At 50.3% G+C, this 24,365-nt stretch overlaps 1 protein-coding gene across 4 annotated transcripts in view; it reads right to left on the minus strand.

The window, feature by feature from the left end:
* Positions 1-24,365, minus strand: part of TTC7A (tetratricopeptide repeat domain 7A) — a 113,315-nt gene that overhangs the window by 74,998 nt on the left and 13,952 nt on the right. For 2 of the 4 annotated variants that reach the window (XM_081069363.1, XM_081069361.1), the window contains exons 4-5: positions 10,426-10,556; positions 7,391-7,506 (exon numbers count right to left, since the gene is read on the minus strand). In XM_081069363.1, coding sequence (XP_080925489.1) covers positions 7,391-7,506; positions 10,426-10,556 — 247 coding nt within the window. Of the gene's footprint in view, positions 1-1,875; positions 1,992-7,390; positions 7,507-10,425; positions 10,557-23,324; positions 23,434-24,365 lie in introns of those variants that run through there. The other 2 variants (XM_081069362.1, XM_081069364.1) reach the window with 2 other exon arrangements.

The following is a 24,365-nucleotide window of genomic DNA, read 5'->3' on the forward strand; positions in this document are numbered from 1 at the left end:
ATCGTAAGGAGGCCGCCAGGCGGGATGTGCAGGGAGAGGGCAAGCTCCTCGGGTCCCCTTGTCAGCAGCGGGCAGTGGTACAGATGTTTCAAAATGCTTTGTCTCATGCAGGTTTGGCAGCTTCTGAGGAGGTTGGCGAGGCAGGCTTTGTTATCTCGGGTACCAGCACCATGCTTGGCACACTGAAGGCACTCAAGAAATCACTGTGGATAAATCACCCCCCCCCTTTTCCGAGGGGAACATTAAAGCCTGGAAGATGCCTGCTTTTCTAGGCCATCACTTACCCAAGGGGAGACGTGAGCTTACCGTAGGCACCAAGGGGTTCAGCTTTTACTTCCTTTGAACTAAAAAGGCCCCGGAGAAAGACAACACCTGTTTTTTTTGACCTGCCATGGTTATACTTTCCTTTCCTAGCCATTGGAGCTCCAGGACTCCCAGGACTCAATTGACTAAGCCTTTACAAAGTGCCTGCTGCATACCAGGAATATGGGCATCTCAACAGGCATGCCACACATACTGGTGGAATGAACTAAAAGAAGGGATGTGTGAAAGGACAATCCTGCACTGTAATTTCCACAGTGACTTCTTGATTGTCCTTTTATGTCCCTGCACATAAGGAGCTCAGTCTGTTAAATTAGCTACACTCTTGATTTATTCAGAGCTTAGCAAAGTGTTTTGCACACAGTAGGTACTCAACAAAAAAATTTGGGGCGGGGGGTGATGTTAATTTGAGTTGAAATAGAGAATAAGAAACTGCATGGGATTTATGGCTGAATGGAACCTAAACAGATACTAGAACATAGGACCCCGACAAGAAGTCCCCGTTTCAGGGCTGGCACTGCTAACTGTGTGTGAGAGGTTTCTGGTCAAAGACCCAGAAGAGCACAGCCAATTGGCAATTCCCAACAGCTGGAGGGTTGAATTAGGAGATGAGATCAGGTGAAGTTCACAGGTCATCTGGCAGGTGAAGTTCAAAGGTCACTCCAGTCATAGACCCGCATCATCATTTTTAAAAACTAAAGCTCTCTTGCCTTTGAGATCTTGCTTCCCAGCAATTATCATCAGTTTGGTTCAAATAAACTCTCATCAAAAGTCTCAAAACAACAACAAAACAAAACAAACGAAAACCTAAAGCTGTCTTCACCCTCAGCCTCAGAAAAAGGCTGTGACCCTTCCCTTATGGGACACGGAGGTTGTGCAGGCAAAAAGATCTTCCCTTTTCAGTGAGGTGGGGGGTGGGCAGTGCGGGCTGACAATAAATGAAGGCTGTGCATTAAGAGAGGCTGGAAGTGTGCTCTCTCCAGTGGGTCTCAGAGGTATCCCTGTGCCCCGCAGCATGACACAGACCACAAGGGGGCTATCCTGGGCTTCGCTGGTGAGTGATTTTAGCTCCTGAGTCCCCCTTAGAGCCATCTGCCTCCTGCCTTCCCCCAGTGCTGTAGATACTGGGTGGCTGATGAGAACAGGACAAAAGATGACAGTGACTGAACACAGCCTTCACAGTGGTCGCACCACTCGGCAGGGTAGGTTTTCTAAGGTACTTCCCCATCCGGCAGAGTCCCCTTCCCCCAGGGCCATCTGTAGCTCAGGCTGCCTGAGCTGCTTCTTGACTCAGCACCTACTGGCAAGGTGAAGCATGTGTGTACACAGGCGTGAACACACACATACACACAGGCGTGAACACACACATACTCACAGCAGAAGGGGAGCGTGCTTTCATAAGGCTGAAAAACAACCTGCCAAACTCCGAGGAACTCCCTTAGAAAACATACACATTCCCTTTTCTATTGTTTGGTTTTGGCATAATGAGCACATATTGCTTTGGTAATTAAAAAAAAAATGTTTTTAAGAACATGCACAAAACATATAGCCCACCTGGTTCAACACACATGGCTCAAGCTCACGCCCATCCCTGAGCCAGGCATGGGCTCTGCACAGCTAGGCAGAAAGAAGAAAAAAAAACCACCCCCCAAAAATGTGGCCCTTTGCCCACTCCCGGGGAAGAAGCTGAGTAGGCTCACGTTCAGGTTCTTGGGAACCATCCAGAGACTTGTTCCTAGCAAGGTCAAGGCCACCGAACAACAATCAACTTCCCTGGCATTGCATTGCCCCGGCTCCCCTGCTGCTTCACCCCGGAGCTGCTTCCTGCAAAGGAGAACCAAGACTCCCCCACAGCCAAAATCCTGGACCCAGCTGCCACTGCCTCCCGGCCTCCCCCAATACACCAGAAAGGTGCCCCCTCCTGGCAACTGGTATCCTCAGATCTGCCTGGAGCGACGTTCTGACTGGAGTCCACGGCTGCCCTCTGGTGGCAGCAAGGGGAATAGAACCGCGGGCATCCCAGACCCCTGCCCTTTGGGAGCGTGCTTCCCAATTCATGATTGTCCTTTCAGGCCAGCACCTTCAGTCCCTGGTCGATTAGGAACCCGGTCATTAGCCACAGGGCAAGGGGCAGGAGTCATCTGGGGGAATTAACTGTTGGATCAATAGGGCAAGGCCCCTGGAAAAAATTAATGTCCCTCAGACACACTGAATGAGTACACTGGGCAGCGGTTTCAGACTGAGCCAGCCTGAGAGGCCTAAGCTTCACCGAAGTTCAAAATAAAAGAAGCGCTGTCTGGAGCTCAAGCAAGCATCAGTCACTCATACAGTGGAGAACACCACACCCTTGAAATTTTGTCAAATCCTCAGCTGGAGGGACAAGGCTGGGCCCTGGCTGTAGGCACAGCTTGTAGCCATCTGGCCCCCAGGGGCACAGCACCCCATTGTCAGCAGGAGCTCATCTGATCCCTCTGGAGGCTGGGTCCTCTCCAGGCCCACACGGGGATGAGCTCGGGCTCTCAGGTTTCCTCCCCCAGAAATAGACCCCACTAGCTCTCCCTGTTCCTTCTGCCCTATGGAACCTCATCTAACACTCACGCAGCACCTTAGCTCCTGACTCCCCTCCACCTGGCCCCGCAGGAGGAACTGTCTCGTCAGAGTCCCAGCAGCACCCCTCCATCTCCTCCTCCCTGGTACAGAGCTCAGTCTGAAGTCTACATTTGGCTCCTTCACTGTCAACACCCGCTGGAGTGTAAGTTCCACAAGGAAGGACTTCATCCTGTTCCCAGCTCCAGTGGGAGCCACACAGGGTGTGTAGCACACAGGAGGCTCTCAGATGCTGGCTGTGAAATGAACTGCTGGGCTCTTCCCTGGGCTTTCTTACCTTAGCCCCATTCCCCACTACTGGGCTGTGACCCCACTGAACATAGGGAAGGTTTCTCCCCTTTCCCCCCAAACCCCAAAAGTCCATGCAAGTGGGGGTGAATTTAACCACCAGGAAATGGCCCTGGAGCCCGTTAAAGGACTTTTTGGAGCTGCCCTGGAGAAGACCTGATGTTAGGTATCTGGGTCCCAATCGCCCCCTGAATGTCTATCTCTTACACCTTAGACTAAGCAGTGGTTCTCAGCTGGGGGCGATTTTGCCCCTTACCCCCACCCCAGAACACTTATTAATGTCTGGAGACATTTTTGGTTGTCACATTTGGGAGTGTGTGTGGGGGCTACTGGCATCTAACAGGTGGAGGCCAGGGATGTCATGAAAACCTACAATGTATAGGACAGGCCCCCCACAGACCCAGTTCAGCAACAGGTTTGCTGGCAATACCACCTGTTAGCCCTGTGATTTTGGGCAAGTACTTCAACTCTCCTTTCTTCAGTAAAATGGGAGTATCATTAGTTCCTACTTCATAGCATTCTGTCTGGTATGCAGTAAGTTCTCAACAAATATTAGCTACTATTAAGAGGAAAGGAGTGAAGAAATTATTTAAAGCCCATCTGGGCACACAGGGCTGCAATTCCTGCTTTACCTATCTGTCACATTCCGGGGCCACCTCTGGGCTGGATGTGGACCCAGGAAACCGACAGGGGAGCGGGGCTGCTACCTTATGTCCTGGGGACTGCTGCTCACACTCAGGCTTTCAAATGCTTGGGCTATTTGTTTGGAAAGAAATGATGATTCAATTTCCATTCTTTATTTGGGAGGTGCTGAGGGTGGCGGAGTAGAATCAGCATCCTGGTTTTAAGGACTAAACTTTGTGCTTCAAGAGGAAAAGAGTTTGAAAAGAGGGGAGCAGAGTGACAGGAACAGAAAAGTAACGGAAATTACTTGGGCCTTCCTGGAGGGTGACGGTTGGTGAATGCCTCTGCCTACCGCTGGCACCACACACACACACACACACACACACAGCCTGTGTGTGCAGAACGCAGACAGGGGAGGAAACAGGCCCTCTCTGAAGAGGGGTGGGACCAAACAAAAGAGGAGGAGCTATCCCTTCTGGGAATGGTGACTCAGGACCCAGATGGGCAATGAGAGCCCTGCATCGGCATACCAGGAATCAGCCCAGAGACTCGGAACCATCACTGGAGCCCTGTTCTTCTCCCCCACACCCCACAGGCTGCCCAGGCTGCCCTTCCACACCCCAAAATTGGAAAGGGCATGGGTTTCCAGGCCCCTCAGATCTGAAGTTGGAATCCCAGGGGGTGAGGTCGGGCAAGTTACTCAAACTCTTTGAGCCTTTGTCCCCTTGTGAGTGAACTGGGTCACACGACCTTGTGCACTGAGCACGTGGTCCAGCCTGGCACACAGCAGGTGCCTGATACCTGCTGGTCCCCTCTTTCCTTTCCTCCTGGCTGTCCTTGATGTTCACCTTAACCTCCCCACACCTGCAGAAAACGCGGTGTGGGGAAGGGGAGCGGGCAGATCCAAGGGGTAGAGATGGGAGGACCTCAGCAGAGGGGGAGTTAACAGCAATGCCTCCGGTGCTCAACGTGTCTTTTCATTTCCTCCCCCTCCTTGGACTCTCACACTCCTGCAGTAGGACACACAGAATCCCCGTTAGAGGGCAGGAAGCAGAGCTGTAGGGTAGAGAGGAATTCGCTCAGGGCCGTTGAGCGGCCTCCACCTCCCAGGCCCTGTCCTGATGTCCTTTAGATGGTGAGGGCGCTCACCAGACTCTTCAAACCAGAAGCTGGGACCACACCTACCAAGCTCAAGCACCCTCAGAGGAACACATGTTAGGCTATGAGCAGCAGGGTCTTATTAACCCCAGGGTTCCCGCTGCGGGCAGGGTTGCCTAGTGATTAAGAGTGTCAGACGAGCCCTGAACCCAGGCTCAGCCCAGGACAAGTCCTTTATGTTCTCTGCACCTCAGCTTCCCACCTGTAGCCTAGGGATGTTGGGAGGACTAAATACACATGCGAACAAAGTACCTAACAAGTGCCTGGCACAGCCACTTAATAAGTCACATGTATTAGTATAATACATATGTATTGAATGAATAAAGGGGACCTAACACTAACATTAGAACTGACCCCTGTGCACAAAACCTACACTGTGGAGCTCTCGTACAGAAGGACAAGAGCACCTCGTTTACAAAAGGCCTCGGGAGGGACGACTTCTTAACTCTAGAGCAGGCGTCAGTCAGCAAACTCTCTTCTATAAAAGGCCAGAGAGTCAATATTTGGGGCTTTGCCTACGGTCTCCATCCCAACTGCCCAGCGCTGTGGGTGAGACACTGTGTAAACAGATGGGTATGGCGATGTTCCAATAAAACTTTATTTGCAGGAACAGGCAGTGCTGACCCCTGCCGCAGAGGTTCAGCTCCCCCAGGCTCACAGTGGGTTTCAGAAGGTGCTGACAAGCCCTGGGGTAACAAGTCTGCGCCTCCTTCCAAATCTCTGCAGGCAGGTGCTGAGGGCGGCATCTCTTATCATCCCCAGTCATCCCTGAGCTACAACTGCAGACTGAGGCATTCCCTGGGGGACGGGGAGAGCCAGGGAAATGGCAGTTTCCAGCTAGAGAGAGGCAGCCAGCACAGCTGCACTGGCAGCAAAAACAGGAACCAGCCTGCTGGGCCACCGTCTCTCTTGAAACTGAAGCTCAGGAACTAAAAATGGACCAAAAAAAGCAGAAGGTGGAACTGCAGTAGAGGCAGCGTGCTCCCCAGTGTCTTTGTGACGTACCCCAAGCCCCATCTCCAGGGTCACAGGGTGATCTGAGGAGCCCAGGGCTCTAGGGCCAGACCCACCCTTGGGGTGGCGAGGGGATGACCCGCCTCTGCTCTCTGTGCCTCTCAGTCCACTTGTCCCAAATGGGGACCCCACTGCCTCCCTGGCCCAGCACTTAAATGAAAAAGAAAAAGAAAAGCGAAAGGTGTAAAGTTCAAACATGGTACCATGTGCAAGAATCACCAGTCAAAAAATGTTAAATGAGTGGAATGAAGTAAAATTTAACAAAATAAAGCATACCCAAAATGAAATACGGGCTTCAAAGGACTCCGGTCAGTCAGAGCCTGACCCTCGCTTCCTCACCTGTGAGGAGGAGGTGACACCTGTTTGGCTGCCCCACGCTGCCCACGATGCGAGGTGTACACTGAGCACATGGCAGGGGCTGTCCTCACAGACCCAGCCCAGAGTCTGCGGAGGGGGGTTATGACATCACGGAGGGAGCTGATGGAGCCCAAAGTCTCTGCTGCAGACATGCAGGAAACCCCAGCCCCTTGCGAGTCTTCGTGGAAGCATTCGGAAGGCAGGGCTGACCTGCAGAGCTGCCTAAGAGCCACAGGTGCCTGTAACACGTCCTCCCAATTATGTAGCTTCTCCCTTCCTCACCACCATCCCTAACGCACGTCTGGGCTTGGTGCCCACACCACCACCCTCTCGAGCCCCGCGGGAAGTATCCACTGCACTTTTACTCCTTAACCCCAGGGAACAAAAGACTAAGGAAGGCGGCGTCCCGGCCTCATGGTTCCTGGGTCTGAGGTAGGTGCGTATTCCAGGGCCCCTCAGTCAACCCACAGGAGAACAAGCTCTTTGCCACCTCAACAGCAGGGACAGTGGCAGTCCCCCGAATGATTCCAGGCCTTTATTTTGACTACACTTCCCATCACATCTCACTGCCCATTTGAAAGTTGGAATGCGCAGGAATCACCTTTTCCATTTGATTTTTTGGGGAGACCGAGGCTCAGGAAAGTGAAATGACTTTATTCAACACCGGAAGCGATAGAGGACAGTATAGGCGGGCACCCGCTGCCCAGCTCACTGTCCTCCCCTTTTTCCATCTCAGTCTCCGGGCTCCCAGACCTCTCCCTTCTAGAGAACCAGCTCTCCCCTGAAGCACATGAAAGCTTTATTGCTTGGGCAGCTTCCTGAAGGTTGGCCCTTCCCCCAGAGAGCATCTGTGCACACCGCAGTCTGACAAAATGGGCGCAAGCCAGGCCCCCCCACCGATCCTCTCCAGAGAGCACGTGTACACACATAGAGACAAAATGGGCCAGGCGACGCCACCAACATCTGAGTACCCAGCCCAGAGAGAAACCTCCACATGCCCGCTTGGCTGCTGGCGACCTACCCCTTCTTCAGGTTTGTCACATAAGCGCTCTGGAGGGCGGCTTCCAGGAAGTAGGTGAGCTCATAGTCAACTGGGTGGGAACTTTTCAGATGCCGTGATGTGGTGTTATTTGTGATCTGGGAAACGGAACACAGAGAGAACGACTGTCTTGAAGTTCTGAGGCCGAGGGGTCAGGGTGAGGGTCAACCCAGGCAGAGGTGGCCCCATGACCACCCCAAGTCCCTGGCCACCGGCACTGGCACGTGGTGCAAGTCTCAGACCAAATTCAACCAAACTCACTTTCATTTAAAATATGTCTATAGCACTCTCTCCCCATCCAAATGCCTGATGCCCACCACAGCCCTACAAAGCTGGTTTGTCTACATTTTATAGATGTAGCCTAAGGTCACAAAGCTGGGATGGGCCCCGACCTCAAACTCAAACCTGGCCAGCTACAGATTCAGAGGTCATCTCTACTACTTATTGGTTCATTCATTCAACAAACAATTGTACTGTCCCTGTCATATAACCATGGGACATCAGAATAGCCCAAGGTCAGCGACCCCGGTTCCAGGAAAAGCTTTGGAACAATTACGTTATTAACTGAGCTCCTTAAGACTCAGCTTTCAGAGGGTCACTCAGCCCTACCAACACTGACCTGCCTTTATGATGCCACTTCCCTTCTCTGATACAAGAAAGAAAAATCAGTGAGCCATTGTCGCGCAGGGGACCCTGCTCGCTGCGCCATTTGTCGTGCAGGGTGTCAGGCGGGGTCTCAGCTCCCGCTCCCCACATAAGAACACTGGACATGGTGAGGCCAAAAAGGAACACCCACGGAGCCATAGGTAGGGGAATCATATCACTATAGTCTCACCAGCGGCATCCGCCTCTCTGCAATCCGCTCTTGCTAGCCCCCAATGTTCTTCCAGCGTAGCCACAGCTGTTATATTAGTGGCCAATGGCTTACGGGTTACAGCTGACGGCCAACTAGCCACAGCTGCTGGCCATCTGATCACAGTTGATGGCCATTTACTACCCGAGCCAGCACCTTTCTATTGTGAGGCCGAGAGCCTGGAAACTGTTTTTTGGGGCTTTGTCCCCACAGCCATCCACCTTATTTTTCAGAAATCAAAGTAGATTTAAGACATGTTCTCAGTTCCTCAGAGGTTGGGGCTGAGTCTTAGCAGGGACACACAGCATTTCCAAGAATGCACAGGCTTCTCTGACCTGCCCTCCTTCAAATTAAAATATCCAGCTAAGGGGGCCCATTTGTTTGCCCACTGCCAGGGGCACTGATTCCAGCCCTGGGAACCATTATAGCTCGCCACCTTCATCCCCTTTTAAAACTCCGAAGTCTAGGCTTCTGGCTGAATGGGAGATTTTATCTTTTTAAATCAAAGTTCCCTCCAAACCCCATGTGCGGAGCTCCTAAAACACTGCTGTCTAGCAGTCATCCACGTGACTTCGGTAGAGGTTAACTCGACCCTGTCCGGTCTCAATGTGGACTTCCACCAGAAAACACACTTGAGTCCTGTCTTTGCTGAGCCCTCAATCACTGCTCCTTTCCTCCCGGAGTCCAATCAAGCAGAGAGACTCTAGGGCAGTGAATCTCAACAGGAGGGTGATTCTGCCCTCCAGGGACATTTGGCAGTATCCACAGACATCTTCGGTTGTCACAATTGGGGGCAGGGGGTGAGGCTGCTGGCATCTAGTGGATAGAGGCCGGGGATGCTGGTAAACATTGTATAAAATCCAGGGCAGCCCCACAATGTCCGGCCCCAAATGTCAGTAGCTCTGAGAGTGAGAACTCCTACTCTAGGAGAACTGGCCTGGCCTGAGGGGGACTCCTCCAAAGAGACCCATCACAAAAACAGGCGCTGGGTTGACATTTTGACATGTGCCAAAGTAGGTGAAGTTCAAATGTCTCCTGGGCTCTTAGTCTCTCAGCTCCTCCTTCAGGACTCCAATCCCAATCTACTCTGCCTTCTAACGTCTACTGAACACCTACTAAACAGAATGCCTAAGCCCCATCGCCAAATTCTCCCCCACAAGGGATCAGAGCCACCCTCCCAGAGTCCAAATCCTGCCAATGCTACTTATTAACTGCCTGAACTCTGAGAAGCTATTTAATTCCTTTCCAAACCTGAGTTTCCTCACTTCTAAAATGGGAATCACAAAAGTATCTATTCCAGCAGGTGGTGTGAGGGTTAGATTAGAAAATGACTGTCAAGTATTCAAGTCATGCCTGACATACAAGCAGGGGCTGTTAGCTGTCAGTAACTGCTAGCTGTGTTTTGTTGAATGTGTAACTCTTAGCTGTGTTTTGTTGAGTAAGGCTGCCTGTTCTTCCCCTAACAAGCCAGAAGAGCCTCCAGAAGGGAAGAACTGGGGTGACGTCACTGTCTGCTGCTAATACCTGGAACTGCTGTCCCGCAGACAGTTCATACAGGCTCCCTAAGAGGGGCACGGGGAGATAAGAGGCTGAAAACTTGCAGACGCCTGCTGGCCAGCTTCCTGCCAGCCTCTGAAAGGCCTGGAGAATGGGCCCCAGACCTCCCCTCCCCTAGGGGATCCAGTAGGAAGCTTCTGGGGCACCACAGAACCAGAAAACTTGTCTATAAGGACCAGCCTGACTGGACCCGTTCCAAGGGGAGAGTGGTGAGCCAATGGTTTAATCTCTCTAAACCTCACCTACTAAACAGGGATGAATATAATCCCTACTTCAGAGTTGCTGTGAGGAGTGAACAAGTTATTGGATACAAACAGGGCTGTCAATTCAGTTGTGCAAGCTGAATTCGCCAAGGAGGTTCCTGGCCTCTCACACGTGCTGTGGACTCATCGGTTCATTAAAACTACTTCCTGGCAGAGAAGAGTCTCACTGGAACAGATTCAGTATACTATAAGTTTTCTGACCAATGAGGCAGAGTGTCTTTGGAGGGGTACAGGGTGCCTTTTTCTAATTTGCACAAGGCTGACCCATGAGCTTAGTGGGGGCTATAGATACAGGGGCTCAAAAGAGGGCAGTTGTGAACATGGTCCTATAATTCCCAGCTCACCTTCTCCAATTCCTGCAGGAACACCTGAGCAATCCAGGAGGCCTTCTCGAAGCAGGTGATCACTTCCTCCTCCCTCTCGGTCAGGCGGTGGCGGGAAGCAATGGAGTTGGGTAGGCGTTCCAGGGAGAGGCCTGCAGGAGGAGAGCACTTCAGACCTGCCCTGCTCAGGCCCCCTGACTCCAGGCCCTTTCCCCGGGCCCATGGTGGGCTCATCTGAGGACACCTACACTTTGGAGCAGGCAGGGTCAGGTAGAGGTCTGAGGAGGGGAAGGAGCAGGCTAAGCAATGGTGGTATTAGCAGTAGCTGGGATCAAGTGGTGGGCAGACAGCAGGCACCCATGCCCCATGTGGGGACCACACCGTGGTCCCATGTCCACGTCCTGCCTATCCTTTCAGGCCAGCCTCTCCAGGAACTATTCCTGACCCTCTAGTTGCTAGAAGAAAACATCCACCCCCAGGCACTCTCCGGTTCCACACTGCAGAGTGGTCATTTACACCCAGCTCTTCACTCCCCCAGTAGCTAAAAGCTCCACGTGGGCAAAATGTGTTTTTGGACTGCCACAATCCCAAGCACACGGTAGGTGCTTGAGTTACACAGTATTTTACATGCATCCCTCCCATGGAAGCAAACAGTATCCACCTCGCCTAAGTTACCCGCACTCAGGGCGTATCTGCCGAGAGCAATGGACACCTGCTGTGTTAGCCTCCCTGCAGGCACTTCCCCTTTGAGCATCCCTCCCTCCAGCGGCCTCAGCCACCTGCTTCAGAGGGCGATGACCCCACAGCCCTTCAGGGCAGCACACGAGCCAGGCTGGCCCATCATCAGAGCCACACTTTGTGGCTAAGGCGCAGCACCCAGCCTGGTGTGGGCGGAAAATGAGCCAATCCTGGAAGTTCTACTCTTTCCACCGGGCTGGATAAGCTGGTAAGAGGTCAGCCTGGAAATGTTGGGAAAGCCTTCAAATGAAGCCATGCAACGTGAGTGCAGTTATTTAACATAACTGAACTGTACATTTGACAATGGTTAAGCTGATACATTTTACGTTACTGTGTGTTCTTTAAAAAAAAACCCATCTGTAAGAAGCCAAGATGGGAAAGCATTGTTATACTAACTAGAAGTGAATGTTGTAAAGGAAAAAAACTATATTTACATATTTTTTAAGACAGGAAAGAGACTGAATAAACTCTTAGTCATGAAAAAAACCTGAAGTTTACACAGAATAAAGTTGAGACGTGGTGGAAAAGGGCAGAGCCTTAAAGACAGTGTGTGGCACCTTGCCTGAAACTCTCTCCCCCCTGAAACTTTCTGGTACAGGTGCAACTAAACCCTTCCCCCCACACTTTTTGGGGGTCATCGTCATTTAAATTGTGTTTCTGTCATGTGCGACTCACACAGAACTGACTAGAGGTGGTGTCCTGGACTGCTGTCCCCAATGGGCAAATTCCAGGTCGCTGTCATTTTTGTGCCCCACACCGTACTTGTCACGTACTAGGTGCTCACGATGAACTCCCTGAAGGAACTATAAAAATAGAATCCTAGATCCCCAGCATCCAACTGAAACCAAGCCCTTAACATTTGAAACCTCCCTCCCCTCCCCTCCCTTCTCTTACGTAATAAGCTAAAGCCTTATTTCAGGCTTTAGCCGAGTGAGGGGATGACCACGTCAGCCTCCTAGCTGGCCTCCCTGCCTCCAGTCTCACTCTAATCTATCCTGCACATGGCTCCCAGGGCGATCCTTCCAAAACTCCACCCCTTGCAACCCTTCAGGGGTGCCCACTGCTATAGCGTAAGGTTCAAACTCCTGAAGCTCCATACGGGGACCTCCAAGATCCTTCCTGTCACCTCTCCAGCCTTGTTTCTCACCGTATGCTGTAGATTGAGTGTTTGTGTCCCTTCCCCCCCCACACACAAATTCATATGTCGAAAACCTAATGTCCAATGTGATGGTATTAGGAGGTGGGGCCTTTGGGAGGAATTAGGTCATGGGAGTGGAGCCCTCATGAATAGGATTAGTGCCCTTTTATAAAAACGACCCCGAGAGCTCCCTTACCCCTTCTACTATGTGAGCACACAGCAAGAAGTTGGCAGCCTATGACCTGGAAGAGGGCTCTCACCAGAACCCAACCATACTGGGGCATTGATCTCAGATTTCCAGCCTCCAGAACTGTGAGAAATAAACGTCTGGTCTATAAGCCACCCAGTCTGTGGTACTTTGGTATAGCAGCCCGAGCTGTGGAAGACACCACAACTGCCACATGCACACCCAACCTCCTGCGCCCAGCTGCTGCCCTGCTGCCTATAAAGCACACCCCTGCCCCAGTTCACCCAAAATGACCACACCCCGTCTGCCTCACCGAGGGCCATCTCCCCTCCAGAGCCCCTCCTAACATCCCCTGGTATAACCCACCATTTCCTCCTTGGGCCCTGGTCTGTACTGTACATATTCCCACCCCACCATTTCTCATACTCATTTGTTCACATATTTGCGCAGGCAGACTATACGCTCCTGAAAGGACTCAATCTTACTGTGTTTACCTTTCTATAACCTGGCACATAGTAGACACTCAGCGAGCACTGGCTGGCTGGCTGAAGAGGGCAAGCCTGACCATGTCTGACAAAGTACAAAGCGCTTTGCCAACACAAGGTGAGGAATTACTGTTTTCTTGGCTACATCCCAACTCACACAGATGCAGTGACCTTGTCCTCTACCACGCTGGGGTGTGAACAGGTCCAAAGGTCGCAGTGCCTCAGCCTGCGAAGGTCCTTGCTCAATACAAAGGATGAGTGTCAGCGTGCCTCCTGCCAAATGACTCACGACCATTTCAGCTCCTCAATGGAGAGGACTAGAAGGGGGAAGAGAAATAGAGGGAGCATTGGAGGAGACGTAGAAAGAAGGCAGGAGAAGGCAAGCTCCACTGCTCACTGCCAGTGCTGGTTCAGCCCCGGCTCCCCTGACTCGTGGCCTGTCCACCCTGCAGGAAGGTGGGACAAACATACTGTTTGTCCAGTAGGCCTAGCCTGGGAGACCACCTGCAGATGGCAGGAGGACACTACCAACTCCAGAAGACATAACTGCCCTGTGGCCCTCCACTGAGAGCGGTGCTGCTGGCTGGGTTTCCTCCTACCCCACCTCTGGGCCCAGAACTGGGATGGACGATGCCAGCTGCCTAGCAGGTTCAGGCTGCCAGTCTGATGGCCACTGCAAAGTGGTGAAGTTAGTAATGTCTGTCTGTGGGGCCTCCACGTCCCCCATGCTTCATTCGTTCCTTCTGCTCCCAGCAGAGGCCTCTTCACCATGCTTCTCTGAGAATTCTAAATCCCATCCTCCTTGAAAGCTCACAGTAAAACCACCTCCTCTCTGAAATCTTCTCAAGCCTCCCAGAGTCAAACCAGCAGAATATTTCGCTGCATCTCATTTGTGTATGCCTTTGTCCTATGTGGTCACCATCCTATCTGTGCATTTCTGATTGATCTTTGCACCCAGTGAGAGCAGGCCTGGCATTGAGTGAGTGAACTGATGGATTCATAGAGGAATGGTCACATTCACTCCTGCTGAGTGTACAGCCCAATGGGTTTCTCCCACTCCATTTAAATAATGGTTCTTGAAGAATTCATAAACAAATTGTTCGTTTATACAATGGACTACTACTCAGGACAAACTCCTGACACGCATACAACATGGATGACTCTCTCAGAAATTATATTGTGCAGAAGCCAAACATCAAAAAGCACATGCTGTATTATTTCAGTTATATGCTATTCAAAAAAAAGGCAAAAATAATCTATTTTAATAGAAACCAACCAAACATTGCCTGGGTAGGGGTGAGGGTGGGGGAGGGGATTAATTGGGAAAGAGCCTGAGGGAACTTTCTGGGATGATGGGGAAATGTCCTTTGTCTTTATTGGGGTGTTGGTTACACGGATGTTTACACTTGTCCAACTCATCAAATTATACACTTAAGATTTGTGTACCTTACTGTATGACAATTTATCTAAAAATAATAGATATAAGGCCTTTTTAAAACGAAGCAGTTATGATTCTGGAGAACTAAAAGATCAAAGCAGAGGGGCTACAGGTACTGAGGTTTTCCTCACTAAGATAATTTCCAACATACAGAAAACCAAAACACTTCCTGGAGCTGGCAGTGGCTTTTCACAGTCCAGTCACCCTTTCCTCCCATAAAAAAAAGGGCTTCTATACCTTTTATTTACTCTTTGATTCATAAGCAGGTACATTCTCCTGTCCATAAACATCTGATTGGAAACCTGCTGGGCACTCCCCCCTTTGGGATACACTCAGCCTGTGCCTGTGAGTGTGTCAGCACAAGCGGCGAGACCACACCACTAGATCCAGAGGGAGACCAGCTGCTCCTCAGCCCAAGGTCCTCAAAGGATCCCAGTGGTTGTAACACAGCCTTGTCCATCAGGTAGAAAGCCAGGGCTGCCAGGAAGTGCCGGGTACTGCCTCCCGATTCCCATTGGCAGAGGGGCCTTTCAGCTCTACAAGCCAAGGGAGGGTCCCTTTCAAGAGGAATGCTTGCTTTTTCATTACCTCAGAATTTCTGGTTTGGAGGCAAGCTGATCCTGGCACGACTAGGGGCTCAACACCCAGGCTGGTCCCAGCCTCTTCAGTCTGAGATGACTCATCACATCCCAGACAGCTGCCCTTCCAAGAAGCCCCACCCTGGGATGCAGAGGTGGAGAGCACACCGCTTCCTCTGCAATGGAACTTTCCAGATGGGTGGACCCCCCCCCCCCACCTCCTCTTGCCTACCCCGCTGGTCCCAGAGCACAGGGCACCCATAGAGGTCTAAACACAGAGTTTGGGGATCCTGGGTTGGGTGGGGTTGGGGGAAGAAGAAATGTGAGTCATTGCTTCAGCCCTCAGGGAGGAAACCTCAAGGCCAGATAGGGAAGAACCCTCATAAATCACACACGAGTGGGCAACTGTGAGAATGTAAAGTGGTACAGCCACTATGGAAAACAGCCTGGCAGTTCCTTAAAATATTAAAAATAGAATTATCACATGACCCAGCACCTCCACTTCTGGGTTAAAAGAACTGAAAGGAAGGTCTGGAAGAGATATTTGTACACCCATGTTCATAACAACATTATTCACAATAGCCAAAAGGTAGAAGCAACCCCAAGTGTTCACTGGAGGAGAAATAAACAAAATGTGGTATATGTACACAGTGGAATATTGTTCAGCCTTAACAAAGGAAATCCGGCCATAAGTGACAATGTGGATGAACCTTAAATACATTATGCTAAGTGAAATAAGCCAGTTACAAAAAAACAAATACTATATGATTCCACTTCCTATGAGGTTCCCAGACCTAGAGTAGTCAGACTCACAAAGACAGGGAGTAGAACGGTGGTTGCCAGGAGCTGGGGGGGCGGGGTAAATGGGGAGTTATTTAATGGGGATGGAGTTTCAGTTTTATGATACAAAGAGTTCTGGAGATTGTTTGCACAATAATGTAAACTTAACACTACCAAACTATAAACTTAAAAATGGTTAAAATGGTAAATTTTATCTTACGTGTATTTCACCACAATTAAAAATGTTTAATGGTTAAGATGCTAAACTTTATGTTCTGTAAATTTTATCAATTGAAAACTTTTCTTTTTTAAAGTAGGCAATTTGACTCCTTGTATCAAAGTCTCCAAAAAGTACAGATGCTTTGATCTAATAACTCTACTTGGAATTTATCCTAAAAAAAAAAAAAAGGAAAAATTAATGATATATGCAGAAATTTAGTTTCAAGGATACCCACTGAAGCCTTGTTTATAATGGCAAAAAAAAAAAAAAAAAAAAAGAGATTCAAATTACAGGTCCAATAGAACAAGTTTGCTGAATTACAGGAGATTCTTACAATGAAATGCTATGAAGCCACTTTAAGTAGTGATGCAGACACATACTGGAAACTGGTTCATAAAAATATTAACTTAAAAAAAACAGGTTATAAAATAATCCTGCATGAACTTATTTTTATTTAAAAAAACCATATAAACCCGTAGGAAAAAAGACTGGAAGGATATACCTCAAAATGTTTATGGAGATCTAAATTTCCCCAAACACAAAAAATGGTATTGCATACTAGCAACGCCTATCTCATGGGGTGGTGGTGGCAATTAAACTAGATGGTATTTATAAAGAATAGAACGTATGCTCTCGGAAAACATTTTCAAGTGATGTTTACAATGACCTCTTAGGTAGCGGTTTTGCCCTTCCCTAGAATGACAAATGAGAAATCAAATTCAGGGAGAAGAGATTCCTTACAACACCACTCAGCTCAAAGTGACAGAGTCCAGACTAGCTCCTGGTCTTCAGGCTTCAATATTGTCTGTTCTCTCGGCCCAGGCTCCAGATGTCATACCTGACTCTCAGTGACCCCACCAGGGGCTCCCAAGCCTCGGGCTTCTGGTCAGCCCATGGTGGCTCACCTTTCCCGTGTGTATCTGATGAGAGTTACAGCTCATCACTCAAGTATGGGAGCTGGTTTCTCAAATGAACGCCTCCAAGCCCTATCCACACTCCACCGCTCACTGCCTACTCTCCAGGGTGGCCTCCAACAATGGAGGAAAGGGCTGCTAGGAGAAGACGTGTGGAGACCACACCAACTTCTTCCCCTCTGGCCCCATGGTGATCTTCCTGGGATTCTGTTTACCATCTTGCTCTGTTTTGTATCCTGCAGTCCAGGAAGGCATTCATCAAAGGCTTGGTGTGCACAGTAACACACCCGCCTCCTTCTAAGACCCTTCAACAGCCGCCTGCTCAGGCCTGCTCATTCCTCTCCATCTGGAAGCCAGGCTCCCACTCCGTGGCCCACAGTCTGGGGCCAGGGAAGCAGTACCAGAAGTGCTGACCCGCTTCCTGTCAAGGCGAATAACCCACGCCCCTTTGAGAAGTAAACCAAAATAAACAGCTAATTCCTGCCATACCAGGACTAAAAAAAACCCAAACCAAATCTGTCACCATATCCTGCGCTAGGAGTAGCCTGGTTCTTTATTTTTAGAAGTTTTAATAAGTCACAAAATCTCAGGTGAGAGCAGAATAGCTGGGGTTGCATTGGCTGAAAGAGAACAGAAAAAGGAAAAAAAAAATCTTGAGGGGCGAGGAGAATTTGCTGACTGTAATTCTCCTGGCTGCTTAATGATTTTTACATTTTTACTGTTCATAGCACCTTCACAATGTAGCATGTCAGTGCATTGTTTTGGGTGAACTGGGGCCATTTTTCTCCATAGCCAGGCCAATCTTCTACTGGTCAGCCGGCAGGCAAGTCTGACCAGAGCATGCCTGGGGCTTCCCTGTGCTGGGCTGTGCGAGAGATCAAAAAGGGGGTTGGCGAGGCGGGACCCAGGGCAGAATTGGTTTTCAAAGGGCCCATTGCCCATTTACGAGACTACGAGCCCCAAATTAGGCACCAAGGACTAAGGTCTGTAGAGCTCAGGGCAGGACTCAAAGCTAGAGAAAGGGGGGTCATTCCCCCATATCACTATCACACTGTAGTGCCAGAGAAATGAAAGCAACACAGGAAGGCTTGAGAGAAGGAAGACTTTTGCCACAGAACAGCCCTCTGAGAGGTGGACGACGGCACTGGGGCTTTTGGAGATGAATTGGGAAAGGATTGAGGTGTCAAAGGTGCAGGTCTTACAGCATCCTGCACGTTCATCAAAGCTGGGCATATCCCTCCGGGCTTAGACTAACAGCAAAGAGGACGTGTCCCCCTGGATACACAAAGGTTTAGATCTAGAGTCCAGGGCCCAGAGCCCTCTGCTCCAGGCAGAGCACCTGCGGGATTGACCAATAGGTGGGTCTGATTTTAGGGGACACAGATTGTGCCACATCAGTTATGGTGGGGTTACCTGGGGCCAAAGTTCTAGAACTCCAGCAAAAAGGGACACCCTGAGCCTTACTGCCGGGCTCTCAATGCACCCTCATTTCCCACACGCACCGCCTCTCTAAGAAGGTGTGATTACACCCCTCCTCCAAACAAGCCACCTCCACTTCCCTTTGGATTTTACCTGGAAGTACCTCTCCCCCTCATCTGCAGATGATTCCTCCTTAAGTTCAGGCTCACGTCCCAGCTCATCCAGGAAGGCTCCACAACTTGGGCATCAAGGATGAGCCCAAAAGCCAGAGTCAAAGAAAGACAAGTTCAATTCCGGACACAGTCACTATGGGATAACCTGAGGTGAGTCACTTCTGCCTGAGCTCTGGGTTCTGCCCTCCGAACCTTTCACCTACTTTGGTAAGAGCATCCTGACTTTCCTTTGAGGAACCATTCCTCCAACTTTGTCCACGAGATTCTGGTGGGGAATCCCACCCCTGGCACTAACCTAGCAACCAAGAGCTGGTCACTGTAACGGGTTCCAGGGTGGGCATGAGCCCAAGCCAGGTCAATGAGAATGGTCCCTGAAGCACTCTCTTTCCAAGATTTTGAGTGCTATGCTGCAGGGCCACGTAAGGCTGGAGCTGCTGAGAAAGACCTCAACACGTGGGGCCCGTGCACCCAGCTATGCCTGATGCCACCTACCCCAACAACCTGCCAGTTACATAGGCTCAGAAATCTCCAGTCCCTCCCCCTTTTGGTTGTGGCTTTTCCAGCTAGTTGGAGTTGTATTTTTGTCATTACAACCATAAGTCTGGTTATAGGGAACTGGTTCCAGAAGCATGATGTCAGAGGGCACAATTCCTGAAGTATAGGACTGGCTGAGTGGAGGTCACGTATAGGAATGAGGGTTTTGCCACCTCCCAGCTAAGAACCTGGAATTCCACATATAGACCCTATTTCCCCGAAAATAAGACCTAGCCGGACAATCAGCTCTAAGGTGTCTTTTCGAGCAAAAATTAATATAAGACTCGGTCTTATATTATATTGTATTGTATTAATATTGTATTAAATTATATTATAGTGTATTGTATTAATTATATATTATTATTATATTACATTACATTACATTATATTATATTATATTATATTATATTATATTATATTATACAAGACCAGGTCTTATATTATAGTAAAATAAGACCGGGTCATATTAATTTTTGCTCCAAAAGATGCGTTAGAGCTGATTGTCCGGCTAGGTCTTGTTTTCGGGGAAACATGGTATGAGAGGATAGGCCCCTGGCAGGAGGAACATACTGACCTCTAACTGGGGAGATGTTCTGGGCCCAGGTCCAAATGAGATTGAAGAAGGGAGAGAATGCTGTAGGGTGAACAATCAAGGGAAACTTCCTGGTGGAAGAAGCACCTGAGCTGTGTCTGAAAGGAGCATTAGGGCCACTGCGAGGACAGAGACCCAAGAAAAGGTAAAGGGACATAACTTTGTATTAGGTTAGTGCAAAAGTAATTGTGGTTTAAAAGGTTAAAAATAATTGCAAAAACCGCAATTACTTTTGCACCAACCTAAGAGATCCTGCTGGATGCCAGGAACAGACCTCATGTGGCTGAAGCATGGGGCTCCAGAAAGGGAGGGGAGAGAGAGGACACTGGGGGTGCAGAAGAGATGGCCACCTGTCCTCCAGGGGCTTCCAGTTCGTGGGGAGACAGGGCTGGCAGCCAGGAGCGCACGGAATCTAACGAGCAGGGTTCTGCCAAGGGCTTCATGAGAGTGGGCGGCACTCATGTGTCCTGCGAAGAGCCTCAAACCAAAGTATACTAAATTGTTTTTTAATACAAAGTAAATGGAAGATGTTCCCCCCAAACAAACCAAAACAGTGGTGGGCTGTGCCATCTATCACCTGCACCTGGAAGGCTCTGGGAACATTTCCTTTCCTAGGGCCGTCCCCTGGTACATGACATGCTTGGGCAGGGGGCAAGGGGCTGGCAGAAGTCCCAATGGAGCCACTGCAGGGCCTGGGGAATAGGGTGGGTAGGAGTGGGGCAGGCTCCCTATTCTGAAGCAAGGTGACTGATGCTGACATCTAAACGCGTGCTTTCTGGCCATCTAGCCCACCAACACCAGGGCCCCAGTCTGCTTCTGTACTAAACAGACCCACAGGATAGCAGAACAGGGCTTCATCGGTGGGTGCAGCTCCCACTCAGGGCTGAAGGAGGCCAGGAAAGGCTCCAGTCCCCTATCTCCACAAGGCCCAGTAAGGGCCCCCTCTGGGCTATCCTCAGGGACAGAAAGACTGTGTCCAAATGCCTTGTCTCTCCTGGCCAGACCCCAGGCACTACAGTAAGTGCCAGCAACTTCTATTTCTCTGGGCTTCCGCACCTCCTATACCCTTCCTGCCTGTATGAATCCATTGGAGTTAACTATAACTGTTCCCTGTGGTCTCTCGCAGGCTCCTCTGTCACAGGCAGGATACAAGCTGGGGAGACAACCACTTGGCCACCAAGCTGAGGTCTGGTATATACAGGCTGAGAAACCCAGCAAGCCTCAGTTTCTTTATTCATATAATAGGCATTAACAACTACCTCCCATCTTATAGAGATGAACTGAAGGTGAATTCGCCAGTCAACAAATGTATAAAATGAGAGTTTCAGGGCAGTGTTTTTCGAGTTGGAATGTGCATACACATCACTAGGAATGATATGCAAGTTCTGATTCAACACGTCTGGGGAGGGGCCTGAGAGTCTGCATTTCTATCAAGCTCCTGGGTGGTTCACATGCGATAATCCTGCCTCCCCTCCCCAGTCTGACCTGGTTCCAGAGGGAAGGGTCCACACCCCGTGTTTCCGGGTGTACCATGGAAGTCAAGTATACCAGAGGGGCTCAGGAATTGGTCCTTAGGGAATGAAGGACTGAACAGGAGATTCTGATGGGCAGGGGAAGGGCTCTCAGCTCTGCCCAGGGCCGGAGGGTGACTTGGGAGCAGCGGGCCACAGGACAGGCCCATTACTGAGTGGCAGGTAAGTCAACCTGGCTGCCTCTCTGTGGCCAGGAGTTGGAGGCATGATCTGGGAAGAAGCAGTTCTTACTCCAAAGCCAGAGGCTCTGACAAGGTCCAGCCCACCTCTCAGGTACCACCATGAGATTGGGCACAGATTGCTTAGACAGGGAAATGACAGGTCTTCCCATGAAGCTGTTTTATTTTTCTATCTTAGTGAAAACTCCGTGGTTTTGATACTATTTCTGAACAAACTTGTGCTCGCTTCGGCAGCACATATACTATTTCTGAACAAACTTGACATGGATAATACCTTTCTTCACCTTAGAGAAGTTGCAGGGTCATGTACCCTCATCTTGCACGTACATATATGTGTGCGTTTCTGCATTTCAGGCAGGAGAAACCCAAGACTGCTGCAACTGCCCCCTTCCCTCCCAGACTGATGTCTAAAGCCCTCCCTGCGAGTCAAGAGGCATCTTCTGGTCTAACTTATGTCCCTCCCACTTCAGAGGAAGGCCAAATCCTATGAGACAGGCCTCAGAGGGTGACGCTGCCAAGTCCCTCTGCTTTGGAGGCAAAAGGAAATGAGTTGAATGTGTTTTTATGTCTTTGGGGGGTGGAGGTGAAGAGCCCCAGAACCTGTTCCTGACTCCTCCAACAAGAACAAGAGCTCCACACTGGAGACAACCACACACAAGTCCTGACACAGCCTCCAGGCCTGTCCACCTCAGGCTTCCCCAAGGTACACTGGCCCATCCTCCTCCCTCCAGCCAGCTGTGCCTGAGAATCAAACTCCCTGATCCACTGGATGGAGCCAAATGGAACCATGGAGCAGAATCTAATGCAAATGGCAAATAAGCTGTGGTATAAGGCCCTGGCTAGGTGGAGTGCTCCAGAGTAGGCAGGGGAGGCTTCGGCAGCGCTACCTAGAGCTTGACAGAGCCTAAAAATCCAGAGGCTGCCTGGGGGTAGAACATTCTAGTTCAAATATTAGCTAACTGATGTCCTGGGTAAATTGCTTCATTTTTATTAGCCTTGGTGTCCTCATCTGTAACATGAGGGATTGGCCTAGATCATTTTTATGATTCCTCTCAGTCTAGATTTTGAGCAGCACGACCATGGGTGTTTGAACTCTGGCTGCCTGGGTTCAAATCCTGGCTGTAGCACTTCCTGCGAAACCCAAATGAGTCCCTCCACCTCCTCAACTGTAACTCCTGGTCTGTAACACGGGAATGAGGAGAATACCCACTTGGGTTCTGTGTGGATTCAATGAAGGCATACCTGGCAGAATGAGGGCTTAACAAGTACCATTATTCTGTGAACTCTGTGGCCTCCTGCTGCCACCATCCTTTCTATGGACCAAATGTTTGCGTCCTCCCAAATTCATATGTTGTAGTCCTAACCCCCAATATGATGGTATGCGGAGATGGTGCCTTGGCAGGTGATGAGGGTTAGATGAGATCACAAGGGTGGGGACTCATGATGGGATTAGCCGCTTTAATAGAAAAGGAAGAGAGGGGGATTGCTCCATGTACACATGGAGGAAAGGCCATGCGAGGACACAGTGAGAAGGCACCATCTGCAACCCAACGAGAGAGCCCTCACCAGACACTGGCCCTACTGATACCTTGATTTTGAACTTCCCAGCCTCTAGAACTGTGAGAAATAAATTCTTGTTCTTTAAGCCACCTGGAGTATGATATTTTGTTATGGCAGACCAAGACAACCCCTTTGCTCATAAAAAGCATCAGGACCAATGACCAGCCATCCCCACCCCCTACACTCTGGATGGGGAGAACCACTGGGTACCCCGAAACCCAGGAAAACCAACATCATGCATGCTCTGGAGGTCCTGTGCATGGTCTCAAACACATACAGGTGAACCAGGTGAAACTCAGCATGCCAAGCAATAGGGCACAGTTACTGCAACAGGACAGGGAGGACAGGTAGAGAGGAGGCAGGCAAGCAGGAGGCCGCATGCAGTCAGTGAGGAGCGGGTAGCTGGCACAGACCATGACCGAGCAGCCCACGCCGCGGTGCCCGGCTCCTTACCTCCCCTGCAGGACCTCTGACCACCAAGAAGCTGGAGGAGTGCTGGAAAGAGTAGAGAGCAGGAGACAGGGAGCAGTAGGCACCGAGCCAGGTCTACAGGAAAAAAGTGCTGGAAAGGACCCCCAAGGAAGGGTGTTAGGTTCAGGAAGTCCATGGCAGAGGTGGTTTCCCAGAGGCCCGAAAGACCCAGACGCCACAGGAAGATCACCCTCAAGTCTGGCCTGTGCCAGGGACCCAGAGAAGGGGGACAGGAGGGCAAAGGGAGAAGAGCTCACAGACTGGACCATCTAGATGGACACCTGCCCTCCTGCTGGCTGGCACCAGGTCTGTCTAGAGTGACATTCCCAAAAGATTTCCTGAGATGGCGTGAGCAATCTCTCAACGAAGAAAGGGATCCAGGGACCCAGCAGTGGATAAACAGCCCTCAGGAAGCCCCACCAGCCAGGGACAAGGAGGCTGTGCCCTGCGAAGATGTCACAGTCAATCCCCTGCGAGCCAAGGGGACAGAGGAATAGGGATGTGGACTCCTATTCCAAGGCCGATGTCAGAGAGTGGAGGTTTCAGTCCTGGCTCCACTGCAAATCTCTGGGTAACTTTGGACAAGCTATATAGCCTCTCTGGGTCTCAGTTTCCCCATTTATAAGATGGGAGAACATCCCTATCTATGATGGAAAGAGGGTGACACCAATGCCAGACACCAAATCCCCACAGGGGCACATATATTTCTAAACTTTTCTGTAGGAGTTGGTTTGTGCTGGAATAGGGAGAGAATCAAACAGTCAAGATTCCTGGGCAGTGGGGCTCCCAAAACCTCACTACCACCAAGGGCCACCCCTCAGGCTCTGTGATCCCAGGGCTTGTGGATCCAGAAAGCGTCAGCCTGAAGCACAGAGTTTGGAGTAGAGTTTTTACTAACATGGAACGGCTTCAGGATCCAGTTCAATGATACTATTACCCGAGTTGGGACATCCACAGCACCCCATATCATCTAATTCCTACATCATTGACCCTGTGTGCCTGGGTCCCCACCAGAGTACCCCT

This window comes from Rhinolophus hipposideros, assembly GCF_964194185.1.
Source record: "Rhinolophus hipposideros genome assembly, chromosome: 12".
Taxonomy (NCBI): Eukaryota; Metazoa; Chordata; class Mammalia; order Chiroptera; family Rhinolophidae; genus Rhinolophus; species Rhinolophus hipposideros.